At 41.1% G+C, this 11,486-nt stretch overlaps 1 protein-coding gene across 1 annotated transcript; it reads left to right on the top strand.

The window, feature by feature from the left end:
- Nucleotides 1-1,280: 1,280 nt before the first annotated feature.
- On the top strand, nucleotides 1,281-11,112 carry SLC26A1 (solute carrier family 26 member 1; the record flags this gene model as incomplete). The annotated part of the gene is given in 4 exon segments (XM_082497194.1): nucleotides 1,281-1,341; nucleotides 1,344-1,369; nucleotides 7,579-8,229; nucleotides 9,592-11,112. Coding segments are annotated over 4 exon segments (2,259 nt in total).
- Nucleotides 11,113-11,486: the final 374 nt, after the last annotated feature.

Below are 11,486 nucleotides of genomic sequence, written 5' to 3'. Positions count from 1 at the left end.
CTTACTGCCACCAGTGTGCAAAATTCATTATGCAGATTAAATGCCTTACTGCCTCCCTTTAATTCTAAGAGCTACCTTGGGAATGGCAAAGGGACAGGAATGCTTGACAAGTCTTTCTACAGGAAAGGGGCAAGAAAGCGGATTTTACTAAGACTCAAATGACCCTCTTTAGCTTTTGGGATTAGAATGTCACAACTAATGTCACCAAGTTTGAGTTCTTGGTAACAGCCAGCAGTTTCAAGAATCCATGACTAGTTTAGCATGACAGAGGGGAGATATGCTTCCCTTTCTGTCCCACCCTCATGTCGGGTTTTGACTTTTCATTTCCAAAATTTTCATGTTGTTTTTTTTTTTATTTTTAAAGAGCAGCAAACAACTTTTTGCACTGGGATAAACGATGATGCTGGAACCTGGCCCTCTGTAGACATGCTTGTGTACTGCACCCCCCTGCAAGCACTCCTGTTGGCGGGGAAGGAGGAACCATCTTTGTCTATCCAGCAACACAGCCTTTTTCAGGCCTCACACCTCCCATCTCAGATTCTTACTGCATGCATGTTCATGTCCTTCCTTCATTGAGAAACACACACAAATGAATGCAGTTTCCGTGAGTCCTGGCCTTGTGCCCAATCTGTTAATCTACACTGCTTGGTAACCATAAAACGTTACCTATCACCTTTGTTGAGAGGAGGAGATGGATGATTATTTTTCGTTTGGATAGGTCTGCACCTATCCAAAGAGCTAAGGTAACAGAGAGGGAACTTGGTCATTTATATACCTCAGAAAGTCAGTCTTCGTCCTGCTGACCTGCCTACATTTCACAGTCTTTGGTTTACACAGAAGCCACAGAGATCTTGTGATCTGAATATGCTGACGTGTAGGAATGGAACTCTGACCTCCAGCAGTCCCATCCTATGCACTGAGCAGAACAGTACTTATTCCAGCCTGCGAAACAGCCAAATCTCAGGCAAGACTGTAGTTCTATTCTTACACCCTGAATATGTAAAATCAAAAGCTAAAGGTATATGAGGATGTGTAAACTAGATCAAATCTCAGATGAGAAGCAGCTTCAAAGGTCAGAGACATGCTAGACTGAACTCAGCATAATTTTTGGATCACCGTTAGTTAATTAATAATCTTACGCATTATTTAAACTCAAATCCTCAGCAAGTGCTGCATATATATCCAAGTTTTCAGAGCAGCACAAGTGACAACACACTACCAGGCAGCAAGCTCAAGATTCCATTCTTCCTTAGAAAAATGTTAGCTAATAATTATCCTTTATGCAAATACAGCAATGCCTGACTGAAGACTTTCATTCATTCCAACATGCAAAAACAGAGCTGAATATTCCTGTCAAAAATCTCTGCAGGTAAGAGATTTGCTTCCCCTTCCACACCTCTGAACTCAGGTTTTCTTTGTTCTTTGCCTGTTTTTAAAGGTGCAAAACTGACTCTTTTCAGTTATTTTGCACACTGGTGTTGTTTTTTGAGTTTTATTATTATTCTGTTCTTCATAAACATTGCTTACAAGGTAGATACTGGGCAAAGGTTTGTAAAACGTGGTCAGCTGCAATTGGTATGGAAGTAATCTTTCCTGCAAACTCTGGTCTAAGAGTACAAGACTAGCCATTTGGCTAGTTTTTATTTGTACTTAAGAAAAGTGGCTTATATGAAGCTTATCTAGTTCTCAAAGTATTAAATTATTATTAAAACTGAGTATTTTCTTAGTGATTAAATATTCTCCTTACTGCGTGTAGTAAACCCAAGATACCAGGGAAGGCAACAGGAAAAAACATGAGAATGGGATATCAATTTGGTTTTCTCCACAATAGCTTAATGTGGCTGAACAAAGTCTAGCAAAACCACAGGGCAGAAAACAGAGCTTAGTGTTTAGTTTTGTGACTGATGATGGAAGTCTTGGAAAGCTGTCTTAAAAGATTTATTTTTTTTTAAATAGACTTTCACTTTGGGCCAGCTACCTTTCCAAAACCAAGAAGTCTGATTTTTAGGAACATTCTTTGATTCCACAGAAAATATCTTTTTAGTGGTCATGCCCTAGGATTCTCCAGAAGAATAATGCTGTCTTGGCTTCGAATGCATGCTGATATTTTGACCAGCTCGTTCTGGAACTCATCAACAAAACCAGTCCCTGGAGAACCAGTGAAACTACTCGATCATTTATTCCCAACGTCTGATCATTCCCAAGGATGATCTGATGGGCCAGCCTTTACAACAGCTGCTGGCTGACTATGTGAGTCCTATCGTAGCCTGCTCACCACTTCTGCGATAGTTACATGTCAGTGGTACATGTCATCTTACTCACTGGGACACTGGACTGAGAATCCTCGAGAAAACATTAATTGAATCACAGCTGCTGGCAAATGCAGGCATTTGAAAGAGCCTAACTTGCCTTGGAAATCCTAGATTAATTTATAGTTGGAAGTAGAAGTTGTGAATTGGAAATTTAAATTAGAAATACAGAAATCTAAAGGACTGCTTGACTCTCAGAATAACTCCTTAGTTTAGCATTGTTAATTTGTACAGGACTTAGATGAATGTTATGGCTTTCCGGACTCGTAGAGACCAATAAACTGTAATATTTTTCCCTCTTTCACTTTCAGATTAGCATAGCATTGAAACTCAGCAGGAAAACGCTTTGAAGCCACAACATTTTGCCCAGATACAGTGAAAAAACAACTGAGCCCATCAAGTGTCACAAGATTTTCCTAAAAAGCATTGTGATGTTCTTTGCCTGCATCCTGAAAGCTAGCTAGGTCAGTCTTTAAATAAATGGTTTTGGTTGCTGGCACCTTGCTTAAGTCTGCTTCCAAGTACGTCTGGGTCACGGTGCTCTAAAGCTGAAAATACAATAGCTTATGCAAGACAGAAACATTAATTTCACTTGTTCTGTTTTGTCACTTGATCCTTTCTAAAACTCATAGGTTATGTCAACATTTCTGAGTAATTATGCACAATAAAAGCAGATTAATAAATCAAAGCAGTAGGTGCTGAAGCAGTACTGTATTATATTATACGCACTTCAGGGGATTTTATTTCAGACTAGTCAGGTCTCACAAACTAGATGTCCTCACCATATCTGTTCAAATCTGTCCAAAGAACCAATTGCTGGCTTGGGTTTTTATGCCACTATAAAGGGTCAGAGTGCACTGGGGCAGAGCTTCTGGGTATTTTCCTCTGAAAAAAAGTCTGGTTTGCAAGCATAACACACCTCTGTACATTGAATCTATGCACCATAAATGAGGCTCACCAGAGATTTTTTTCAAAACTGTGTTAATGGTCAAAACCAGAACAGTAATGTAGTCATAGCCTTTAGAGACCAAGAGAGGTTTCTTACAGGCAGAAAAGGTTGCTGTTATGAAAGATGAATAACATTAACAGTTTAACTCAACACCTACAAGAGTTCTAAATCAAATGCTTAGCTAAACTGATCTCTCACGTTTTTCTGTAATTTATGCAACAAAAATACAATGAAACTTCAGATGATAAATACAAAACCTGCTCTACCCACATCAGTTTTTAGCTGAATTTTCATAGTTTGAACATAGAGAAAACTGCAAGCATCACTTGGCTCAAAGTATATAAAGGACTTTACCCTAACACGCTTGCAATCACTATTTCAGCAAGAGCTAGTATTAGACTTGTGATACCCTCTCTGACTTCTGTTCGAAATACAGCATTTAAGAGATCTCCTTAGCATAGAGAGATGCGGGCTTTCTAGAAATACAGTTCATCTTTGCATTCTAATAAAGACTAGATCCAACCTATTTCTTGCCCAAGCAGATTTTGCCTAGCATAACCGCACAGTACATTAGAGTCTAAAGAAATCTGGCATTACTGATAAAAAATAGCCATAAATCTTCCTAAATAACTACATTAAACTGTAATTAGTTTTCCCTTATGATGGAAATAAAACCTTACTTACAAACATAAAGAAACTTACACAGTGGGAGCTAAAAGCTATATAATGTAATTGGGATGGATAGAAATACACTGATTTTTAAAATATATTTCTAAGACTACTATGCAGGTAATTTTCAACCTAGCAATCAGTCCACACGTCTCTAACAAGAATCTCTTTTCTGACTTCTACCAAATTATAAATTACATACCTGTAACACTTAAACATAGTGTTTCAAGTTGTAGTTAAACTTCACATGGCCTCAGAAATCAGGCTGTGTCATTTAAAATAATACCTGGGAATTTGTTTAAGACTTTTGCACTAGTTACAGATACAAATTTTCATATTGTTTTCAATTTGCTGGCAAGTTATTTGTTAAAATCTTGAAAAAAAATTCTAAGCAGGATAGACAGAAGACTATAATCAGCCACTCTCTATTCGGAGTGCTACAAATTGAAAGCTGACAGGCTGTTGGTAATCTATTATTTTGCTTAACAATTATGCTTCCAGTTGGACTCATAAGCCCTTTGTTTTTTCTCAGCTTGGAATTCTACACTTTAACTGGGTGTTACCAAACATTAACAAATCAAAATACTCTTAAAAAAAAAAAAAAAAAGTATGACATTTACACAGGGAATGATGACTTCTGTCACTAGAGTCTAAACTTACTATTAACTGTTAAAATCATTAAAATATACCAACAGAGTACTGTGCCAGTGAGTGTACTTCAAGTTTTAGGAAAGTGATGGGTATGGCTTCGGCCTCTAGATACCGAAAGAGGAAAGAAACAGCTTTTACTTGAAAGCGAAGACAAGCTTTGACATTATGTTGCAATGTCACACCAGGCACTAAAATGCTTTGTTGCAAAGATCCTGGCTGTTTATGACACTGGGAGAGGCTGGACTTGAGAAGTCATTCTTTCCTAGAGATTCTACATACTGTTGTACTAGCACATACTCTCTTCTTCTAGGTCAATACAAGTCATCCCTTATCTACCAGTACTTATATATGGGCATCTACTCTTTCCACTGTGAATGGCGTAGTCAGTTTGACATTTTCCACCTTCCTGCTCCTATTTTTATTTTTAAACTGTTTAAGGTAGGGCATTTGCATGTTATACTGTTTTGCCTCTCAGTCATGTCCCCGCCTACTCCCAAATGATTTATGAACACACTAAAGTAATTTCAACTTAATTTGACAATTGAGCAAAAATGCAGAGATTGAGTTTGGTGAAAACAGTTGTGTTCATAGAGGCAAGAGACACCAAAAGCACCTCCATCTGGAGAATACAAATTTTCCCAGTATTTATGTATCAGAAAACTGACATGCAGGAGAACCATAGGAAACACTGCTGTGTTTGTTCTGCTGTCCACGTAATTATTTGTTTTATCTTATTACCTGGAGAGCAAAGCTAGGTAACTATGGGTTTAAACATGAAAATACTAATATGTAGCACTCTTCTGAGAAGGTAACAGATTCCATCATGGTGAATGGTCCATATGTTGCCAAAGTGGTATTTGTGAGGAGATGCTTATTAGTTAACAGAAGCTGCATATCAAAACAATCTACTACTCAACAGGTTCATGTTATGTAGCAGTTTCTAAAAGTCCATCAATGGTTTGTGTACAATTTTTTTCATAAGACTGAACTGTTGCTCTCCAGAAAACTCTGCTTTACAGCTTCTACTAGCAAAATTTTTTTTCCTGTGCATTGAAGACAGCTGCAGTGACACATCACTATTCTACATATAAGTTCCACATCAGTGACTACAAGATGCACTATTAGAAAGACCATAGCCTAGTGACTAGCATATGTTTATTTCACACCATCAAGTGCTGCCTCTGATCACAGGGACCTCTATGGTGGAGCATTTGGAAGAGCTGATGGAAATATTTGTTGTACAAAGAAATGACTAATTTAACTCCATTTTTCCTTAGTAAAAAAACCTGGACCCGTGAGTGCTGAGGGAGCTGGTGGAAGTCATTGCTGGGCTACTCTCCATCATCTTTGATAGGTCCTAGAGAACAGGTGAGGTGCCTGAGGATTGGAGGAAAGCTAATGTCACTCCAATCTTCAAAAAGGGCTTGAAGGATGACCTGAGAAACTACAGGCTGGTCAGCTCCATCTCCATCCCTGGAAAGATGATGGAACAGATTGTTCTGGGCATCATCTCCAAGCATCTGGAGGAAAAGAAGGTTATCAGAAGTAGTCAACATGGATTCACCAAGGGGAAGTCATGTCTGACTAATCTGATGGCTTTCTATGATGGCGTGACTGGATGGGTGGATGAGGGGAGGCCAGTGCATGTTCTCTACCTTGACTTCAGCCAGGCTTTCGACACTGCCTCCCACATCATCCTCACAGGCAAGCTTAGGAAGTGTGCGTTAGATGAATGAACAGTGGGGTGGATTGAACAGTGGCTGACAGATAGAGCTCAGAGGGTTGTGGTTAGTGGTGCAGAGTCTAGTTGGAGATCATCAACAAGTGGTGTCCCTCAGGGGTCAGTACTGGGTTCAGTCCTGTTCAATACATTCATCAATGACCTGGATGAAGGGATAGGAGTGTACCATCAACAAGTTTGCTGACGACACAAAACTGGGAGGGGTGGCTGACACACCAGAAGGCTGTGCCACTATACAGCATGACCTGGACAGGCTAGAGAGCTGGGCAGTGCAGAAACTTATGAAATTCAGCAAGGGCAAGTGTAGGGTAGGAGTGCAAGTGAGGGGGGATCTTATCAATGCTTATAAGATAGAAGTGCAGTCCCAACTTAGCTTTAACAGTTTTGGGGGGGTTGTGTACTTATTTCAGTTAGACAAAAAAAATACTCTAATGGCCAAGAAGGCCAATGGCATCCTGGGGTGCATCAAGAAGAGTGTGACCAGCAGGTCGAGGGGGGTCATCCTTCCCCTCTACTCTGCCCTGGTGAGGCTGCATCTGCAGTATTGTGTCCAGTTCTGGGCTCTCCAATTCAGGAAGGACAGGGAACTGCTGGAGAGGGTCCAGCAAAGGGCTACGAAGGGGATTGGAGCATCCTTCTTACGAGGAAAGGCTGAGGGACTTGGGTCTTCTTAGTCTAGAGAAAAGAAGACTGAGGGGGGGGGGATCTTGTCAATGCTTATAAATACTTAAAGGGAGGGTGCCAGGTAGATGGGAACAGTCTTTTTTCAGTGGTGCCCAGTGATAGGAGAAGAGGTAATGGGCACAAACTTGAACATAGGAAGTTCCGCCTGAACATGAGGAGGAACTTCTTTACTTTGAGGGTGGCAGAGCACTGGCACAAGCTGCCCATAGAAGTTGTGGAGTCTCCCACACTGGAGACATTCAAAACATGCCTGGACATCGTCCTGTGCAACCTGCTGTAGGTGACCCTGCTGTGGCAGGGGGGTTGGACTAGATGATCTCCAGAGGTCCCTTCCAACCCTAGCCATTCTGTGATTCTGTGATTCTATGAATGTACTCTTCAATGTCTGCAAGGCAGGGCTCAATCTGCAGATTTATTTCTTAGTGTTATGTGTCACTGGAGCCCTGTGGTGGTGTTCTTGTTGGGATGATGCTTCCTTAAAAGCATAGTCAGGTGATAAACTTTTAGCATTAAGCATCTGTGTTTAAAAAAACTTAATGAACTGCAACCTAACAGACATTTTCTTCACATTGCAGGAACACATACATGAAGTAAACACTGGGACAATGGAAAGACCACTTGAGGCTATCAGGATGGAAAACAGCACTGATTCCTGCTTTCTCATGGAAAGAAAGACTCGTGTCAAGATTAATAGGAAAGAAATCATGCTAGCTAAGCTGAGGAAGAGCTTCTCCTGCACCCCAAAGAAACTGAAGAACTTTGTCATGGACTTCCTTCCTGTTCTACGATGGCTTCCCAAGTACCATTGCAAAGAATACATTTGGGGGGATGTTATGTCTGGGTTAGTGATTGGGATCATTTTGGTGCCCCAAGCAATCGCATACTCACTGCTGGCAGGTCTGAAGCCCATTTATAGTCTTTACACATCATTCTTTGCAAACATCATCTATTTCTTAATGGGCACATCCCGTCATGTCTCAGTTGGCATTTTCAGCCTGATAAGCTTAATGGTAGGACAAGTTGTGGATCGAGAACTTCTCTTGGCTGGGTTTGACTTGAATGACGACGTCCCACCAGCCCTGGGTGATGGCTCACTGAAGAATGACAGTCAGACCAACACAACTACCTTCAACCTTACAATTGCAGGGATGAATGCAGAGTGTGGGAAAGAATGCTATGCTATTGGCATTGCTACAGCCTTGACATTTGTGGCTGGAGTTTACCAGGTAAGTGGTTGCTGATATCCAGAGACAAGGTATGATGTTTCTAAAGCTTCTTTGCATGACCTAAGCTTTGGTTTGACTGTCTTTCAATGAGAGACAGAGAGCATTCGTTCACTTGAATGACCTTGGACTGTTTTCTCCAGGAAGCATAACTATAGGCAACCCAGAGAAAGCATGAGGCAGGCAGTCTTCTTAGCTACTGGCAAGCACAGGTAAAACAAGTCTTCTGAAAGACCATTAACATTGTTTTGATACTCTACTGCCTCTTGGCCTTGCTGCTTTCATGGGACCACGAATCCAATACAGATCTTACCAGGAGGGAAATTCCCAGGTAGCTACATACTTCAACAATGAAAAAATAATTCTGTTGCCCTAGATACTTTAATAAAGATGCAGACTCACTCACATACTTCTACGCAGCTTCAGAATGTGCTGCTCAATGTTTTGCTAGTGGGTGCTATGTTCTACCGAACTCCTGTCCAAAGATAATTCAGAAGCAGAAAGGACAAGAGGGGAAATAGATTGACCTACTTTTCAAACAATGGCCACGCTGGACGCTTTGAGACGTACTGCCCATCACAAGGATATCAAGAGAACACAGAAGGAAGCACGATTAACATACTTACCTATTAATTGCATATATATATATATATATGAAGTATGAAAGAGCTAGCTATCTTCCTGTTTACTAATAAATTTCAGGTCACATTTGTGAACAATAAAATGCCCTTATGAAGTTACATTTTCAAAAGCCATCAAAGGAAGGAGAAGCAACTAGTTAAGGACAGTATCCTGGGATGTGGGAAAGCTTGTGAGCTCTTCTGCCACTTCTGACCTTAGGCATGCCACAAGGGCTCTCTCTGCTCCACCTTCCCCTCTGTCCACAGGGCTAAAATTAAAAGCTGTTTAATATAAGACTGCCACTAAAGTAGGGATCTTAGCTGTTGTCATTCAAGTTCTGTTTACAAAGCAATGGCCATAAGTTTTAACTTTATTCACTTTAAGGCAGGAAAAAAGAAAATTGGCTTTGGTATAACAAAAGCGGTTCTGGATCCACTGCTCTTTTGCATGGGAAATAAAATTCAGATGAGCCACTTCAGTGGAATCACTTCAGACCAATGTTTGATTGACCCTGTCTCAAACCCCTCATTTACCTCTTGGGTTTGTAGTATCCCACAACAGTAAAAGGAATCACATGTTTTAAAAGCAGCTGGAAACACCAAAGGATAATTCCTGTTTTAAGATTCAAATAGCCAAATGGTATCTTCCTCCAGCTTGTTTTCTCCCATCTGTACTTAATCATTTGCAGTACCATTTAAAGCTCATCTCTTTTTTTCTTTTTTTTTTTTTTCTGTGTCTCCTCAGGTTCTAATGGGAATCTTTCGTCTGGGTTTTGTATCTATGTACCTATCTGAGTCTGTACTAGATGGCTTTGCAACTGGTGCTTCCTTAACCATTTTAACAGCTCAAGTGAAGTATCTAATTGGAATAAAAATCCCACGTAGCCAAGGGCATGGGATGCTTGTTATTACCTGGATTAACATTTTCCGGAACATTTCTCAGGCTAACCTTTGTGATGTCATCACAAGTGCCATTTGTATTGTGGTGCTGGTCACTGCTAAGGAACTGGGAGATCGGTACAAGCATAAGCTGAAATTTCCTCTTCCCACAGAGCTGGTAGTTATTGTTGTGGCAACACTGGTGTCACACTATGGGAAGTTAAATGAAATGTATGCATCCAGTGTTTCTGGAGCTATTCCAACAGGATTTATTCCCCCCAAGGTACCACATTTCAACTTAATGCTCCGAGTTGCTGTAGATGCTTTGCCTCTTGCCATAGTCAGCTTTGTCTTCACTGTATCCCTTTCTGAAATGTGTGCAAAGAAATACGCTTACACCATCCGAGCCAACCAGGAAATGTTCGCTGTGGGGTTTTGCAACATTATTCCTTCTTTCTTCCACTCTTTTGCAACCAGTGCAGCTCTGGCAAAAACACTTGTGAAAACATCTACAGGCTGCCAGACTCAAGTCTCTGGAGTAATTAGTGCAATGGTGGTTTTGCTGGTGCTTCTCTTCTTGGCGCCTCTCTTCTACTCCTTGCAGAAGTGTGTCCTGGCTTGTATTATTATTGTCAGCCTCCGAGGAGCCCTGAGGAAGTTCCAAGATGTGCCAGCACGGTACCATGTGAATAAGGTGGACACACTTGTTTGGGTCGTTACCATGTCTGCCTCTGCCTTGATCAGTACAGAAATAGGGCTGTTGGTTGGTATTGTTTTCTCGATGTTGTGCATCATAGTTCGAACACAGAGGCCACGGACAGCCCTGCTTGGTCAGATCCAAGACACCAACTTTTATGAGGATGACTTAGAATATGAAAATCTTTCTTCTGTTCCAAAGGTCAAAATATTCCGTTTTGAGGCCCCACTTTACTATGCAAACAGAAACTACTTCCTAAAGTCTCTGTACAGATTGACTAACTTAGATCCTAACCTAGAAGCTGCTAGAAGGAAGAAATATGAGAAGAAGGAAAAGCAGCATCTGAAAAAGGGAGATCACACAACTGTTAATGGACTGGGCATCGGAGAAACGACTCTGCAACTAGTTCCTAAGCAAATTGATTTCCAAGCCCTAGTTGTAGATTGCTCTTCCATCTCATTTTTGGACACCACTGGAGTTAATACTCTAAAGGAAATCCTGAAAGACTACAAGGACTTAAACATTTCTGTTCTCCTGGCTTGCTGCAATCCCTCAGTGATAGACTCTCTGAAAAGAGGAGGTTACTTTGGAAAAGATTTTGGAAGTATGCAGGAAATGCTGTTCTACAGTATACATAAGGCTGTGCAGTTTGCAAAAGACCAAACGCTTCCAGCAGATTGCCCAGTTTAATCCTGTGTCTTCCTTGATGCTTCATTACAAAGGAGACAGATGGGGAGGGGAAGTTTGCAATAATTATCAGACAAACTGTTGGCTGTGTACAGCAATGGGCCTACAAGCCGCTCTCCCCTGAAGAGCTCTGCTGTTTGTCAGACGCCACATAGAACAGCTCAGCCACTGGGGATGCAGTCCAGGATCAGGACAGAACAGGCTGGACTATTAACTGCACCTTCACTTTAAAATGCAGGTGATGCGCAATACGGCAGTTTGGGACTGATTTCCCCCACGTGCCATGATCATGCGTGACCCAACACTTACATCATGAGACTGTTGCACTGGAAGGTCTGCTCAGTGTCAGCTGACTCTTCCACTGGTTTAATGGCTGG

The sequence above is a fragment of the Vanellus vanellus genome (assembly GCF_965231255.1).
Source record: "Vanellus vanellus genome assembly, chromosome: Z".
In the NCBI taxonomy this organism is placed as follows: domain Eukaryota; kingdom Metazoa; phylum Chordata; class Aves; order Charadriiformes; family Charadriidae; genus Vanellus; species Vanellus vanellus.
Note: the sequence above shows the minus strand (reverse complement) of the source record. Positions and strands in the feature narration are given on the sequence as shown.